The sequence below is a fragment of the Pteropus vampyrus genome, unplaced genomic scaffold (genome assembly GCF_000151845.1).
Source record: "Pteropus vampyrus isolate Shadow unplaced genomic scaffold, Pvam_2.0 Scaffold105, whole genome shotgun sequence".
Lineage (NCBI taxonomy): Eukaryota > Metazoa > Chordata > Mammalia > Chiroptera > Pteropodidae > Pteropus > Pteropus vampyrus.
The window spans coordinates 3,332-7,487 of record NW_011888886.1 but is presented as its reverse complement, the minus strand read 5'-3'; the positions used below and the strand labels follow the sequence as shown (position 1 = coordinate 7,487).

The 4,156-nt window shown below is 57.6% G+C and overlaps 1 protein-coding gene across 5 annotated transcripts in view; it reads right to left on the bottom strand.

Moving 5' to 3' along the window:
- Nucleotides 1–4,139, bottom strand: part of RNF144A (ring finger protein 144A) — a 35,353-nt gene extending 31,214 nt beyond the window's left edge. The window contains exon 1 of one of the 5 annotated variants that reach the window (XM_023533583.1): nt 4,125–4,139. Coding sequence is in view for 2 of the 5 variants with exons in the window: in XM_023533580.1 (XP_023389348.1) it covers nt 1,663–1,681 (19 nt within the window). In the remaining 3 variants the exon portion in view is untranslated. Of the gene's footprint in view, nt 1–1,662; nt 2,674–4,114 lie in introns of those variants that run through there. The other 4 variants (XM_023533581.1, XM_023533580.1, XM_023533579.1 and 1 more) reach the window with 4 other exon arrangements.
- Between the last annotated feature and the right edge of the window lie 17 nt (nt 4,140–4,156).

Below are 4,156 nucleotides of genomic sequence, written 5' to 3'. Positions count from 1 at the left end.
CTCACGTTCGATCACTAACGCACCTGAGCCGGGCAGAGCGACGAAACTGTGCTCCACGGGGCTCGACTCTGCCCTCGATGCAGCCGTGGCCTGAGGACGACCGAAGGACCCGCGTTCACAAGCGTGACAGCCCGGAAGAGCCCCACGTCCCCTCGGCAGTACGGCATCAGGGGCCACAGTACCGGAAACGCACCCGACACCGCCCACCTCCACTGGCCCTGAGGACGCCCGCAGGAACCCACAGCGCCCAGCCCCCGGCACCCCGGGGACCTCCCCCACATCGCTCCCTGCTCCTCCTTATTCATGCCTTGTTTTCTTCACCCTCGAGGGCGTGAGCGCCATGAGGAGTCACCGCTCGACTGCTTAAAACACCTAGTCAAAGGAAACAATCGCTAACATTTGTTCTGTCCTTTACTGCCTGCTTAACTGGGTGGGGCAGATGCCAGCCTCAGCGGGGCACTGCCCGCCGCGCGGGGTGAAGAGGACTTCTCTCTCCAACAACAGGATGGAAGACCGGGGTCCCGGTCCACCTGGGCCCTGATCGAACAGAGCCGCGGAGCATGCGACACGCCGGCGAAACACAGTGCTTTTGCACGTCCCTCTTCCACTTTCTGTTTTGAAGCCCATCGACCATCTCTACAGAGAGAGGAGCCAGCTCATCACGTTCAGTGGACAGATTAAGAGCCGAGGCTGAAGAAGGGTAAACCATTGGCCCAAAGTCCCAAGGCAACAAGTGGCAAATCCAGGATCTTGACCCCAGGCTCCTGGCTTCAGAAGCCTGTTCCCCTCCTGCTCCAAAGCCTGGGCTAGCCCTGGTCTGCCCCGCTGCCCAGGCGGAGGCTCGGCAGGGCCCCCCGGGGGCCTCCCCCGGTCACAGTCCCCTGCCCCGGGCATCCAGTGCTACGACCGCCCACTCAGTCCAGCTGGCTACCCTGAGAACACAGAAACGCCGCCGGGGTTTTCACCTGGGGACGGCAAAGGCGCGATGCGAGGCCCCTAAGGTTTTTTCCCGTGGCAGAGAGCCCCCAGTTACTAAAGAAGGCACATGGCCCGGGACGGCAAAGACAGACCACTCGGCCGGCTAAGAGGCTGAAAACAGGCCGGTGCTCGGCTTCCCCCATGAGGAGCTGATCAGCGTGTGACAGACGGCTCCAGTCTTCCCACGGCCGCTGCCAGAGGCCGCATGGGCCACTCACCGGAAGGAAAACCCGTCCTCTCCCCGGGGTGTCCCCCCCTCACCAGGAGGCAGCCTGGGTCGTCAGTGTGTCCTCGCACACTACAGAAGACCTCGGGTTAGGGGCTGTGACCGGACCAGGTGGTCAGGGGGGTCCACCCGCCGCAGCCCCGTCCACCCAATCCACACGGACCTCACTGCGCGAGTCCCTAGCCCCACACCTGCCTCACCCGCTGTCCTAGAACTCACAGGGCAACAGGACTGATGCGGAGGACGCCCAAGGCCGCCACAGCCTCTCTCGTCTGACCCTGGCTAGGGTGACCCGAATGCAGACGACCAAAGCCACGACAGAGAGACATGACCACAGCACCGCCGTGACCTGCTTCGCGTCCCTCTCGGTCCCAGGGGCTCCCCCGTGCCCACGCTCCGCCCCTCAGCGAGACGGCACACAGGGCTCCGGGAGACATGAAAGCAAACCGCGAACTCACTCAGAATCAGTTCCGACATGCCGGCGAAGACCCGCAGGAGCGGAAGCACAGAACTTGAACTTCGGGGACTGTCTCAAAGAGAGGGGAGACCGCAGCCGAGCAGTCGGGGTCTGAGCGCGGAGCCGGCTCGCCCGGCTTCCTGAGCGTGATGCTTCGCTCGACGCCCGCCCTCCAGAGAACCGGGTGTCATCAAAGAAACTGATGCAACCTTTCCTGGAGGGAGACAGAGAGGCGGAACCTCAAATTACTCCCTGGGAAACGCCACCGACAGGCTGCGAACGGCCTCCCGTGGCCGAGGCGTCTCTGCTGGGCCCGCCCATAATAACGCCCGTCTAGCAGCACATCCTTCCAGCGCACTGCTCTGACCTGCGCTTTCACTTCTAGGACCTCTGCAGGGTGTCCCCGGGCATGCAGCCCTCAGTCACAGAGAACAGACGTGCGGCCGCCTCGCAAGTCTGTTTCGGGGAAGGACAAAGTTGCTGAAATGATAATGGGTCTAATGGGACTGGGTCTTCTAAGGATACAAAACTCTGGTCACTTGAGAATCATGAGCATAGAATCATGGCCCCCAAAATAATAGAGCCTGCTACGTGCAAGCAACGCCGTCCTCCTCCGGGCTGCGACAGGCCTCGGACACGTCGAGGGCCATTCGGGAGCCTCCTGACCCTCCAGAGAGAGGCAGGTCCAAGCTCTCCGGGGCTGGGGAGGACCGTAGCCACCCCCCCTGCACAAAGCTGAGGAGGGTGGGGGGCCAGGTGTGTGTCTCTGGTTCCCCAGACAACGGCGAGCCAGCCACGACACTATTTCATCAGGCCCCCTCGCCCCGAAACTCCCAGGGACTCCCTAGGGACGCTTGTTAAGCGACAGACAACTCCTCGGTGGCCCCCACCAACGCCACTAACACCCTCCCCCTCTCGCCTGTCCTCCTGCCCACTGCCCAGCCCACAGGCCATGCTGCTCGTCCCCTCCGCAGAGGGACTGTCCACCTGCTTTGCCCACTCCCGTCCCCAGAGACGGCGTGAGGGCTCTGCTAGCACAGAGCGGATGGCGTAAGGACGGGTTGGCACGGCACCCCAGACTCAGTGCCGGGGAAAAGGCTCAGGCAGCAGCGTTCCCAGGATCACCGCGCTGTTACTCCAGAAGCTTCCAGGCAACAGCGAGAATGTTATGCCCGTGTAATGTCAGCGACCTGGCGTCTACGTGACACCTGGTAAAACGTGCCAGGTGTAGAAAGTATTTATGGAGTGGATGGCCCAATCATTACTAGAAACTAGGTGTGATTTTTCTTCAGTGAAGTAAAAATGCTCACTTTGGCCCAATAAATGTGTGTGAAAATTGTGCGAAGAACCACGTCCGGTCACCTGTGCTCTGGTGTGACCTCGGGTGGAAACGGGCCGGGTTTCCCTTCCTGGGACCCAGGACACCGGCTTCTTGCCCCAGGTCTGCCTTCAGCCGGCTCTCTGACCTTGACCCCTGTAAGCTCTCTGCACCCCAAGTTACTCACGTGGAAAATGACAGGGCTCATTTTCCACCTGTAAGATCAACCGAACATCTTCTGAATAATAATGATCTGGTTATAGTCATGGAGAAGCTCACAAGCAAACATGGCTAGTGACAGCCCACCGTGATAGAACACTTTTAAGGGGCAATAGACATTATTTATCAAGGACCTTAAAAATGTTTAAACCCTTTGGTCAAGTGACCCTTTCCTGGAAATTCATTCACAGAATGAAAAACTGGGAGCATGGAAATGTTTATTAAGGTATTTTCCGTAATAATCCACTCTAGGTGGATACATGTAATTTTTGAAAAGTGACACCAAATCAGTAAGAACAGGATGGAAGGGTGTGGGCCACAGAATGTCATTTTACACTATTAACCAAGGGCTTTAGGGCACAACTGGTGAGTGGAAAGTGAGTGTGAAAAGCACACACTCATTAGGTTAGGCCCTACAAAGGACACACACTCGCACTCGCAAAATCACTGTTCGATTAGAATGAAGAGAAATTATTTTTCTTCCTGCAATATTCCCCTTTATACATAAACTTCAAAACTTCCACAAAGCCATGGAAAGTCAAAACAAATAATAAAATGAGAAAAAAAATCGCAAAGCATATCCCAAAGAGTTAATCTCCTTCAAACAGTTTTAGAACTTGAGAAATTAAAAGAATGACGGTCTAACAGAAAACGATCAAAGAACGAGAAATAAATCGCAGGGAAAGAAAATCGAACAGCCCCCCAGTCCAGGTACACAGGAGAGGAATTCAAATTACCCACACGAGACGCCCCTTCTCACCCATGCGACTGGAAACATTCAAACGTTTGGCCAAGCACCGTAGGTGCGGCTGTGGGCTGACCGCCAGCCCCCCGCCCCGCCGACTGCGGGTCCACCTGAGGCAGCACAGGAAAAGGGGGACCTGGGGGACCCGTCAAGCAGCTCCCCAAACCGTACCTGCACTCACCCACTGTCCTGAAATTCCTCCTCTAGGCATGC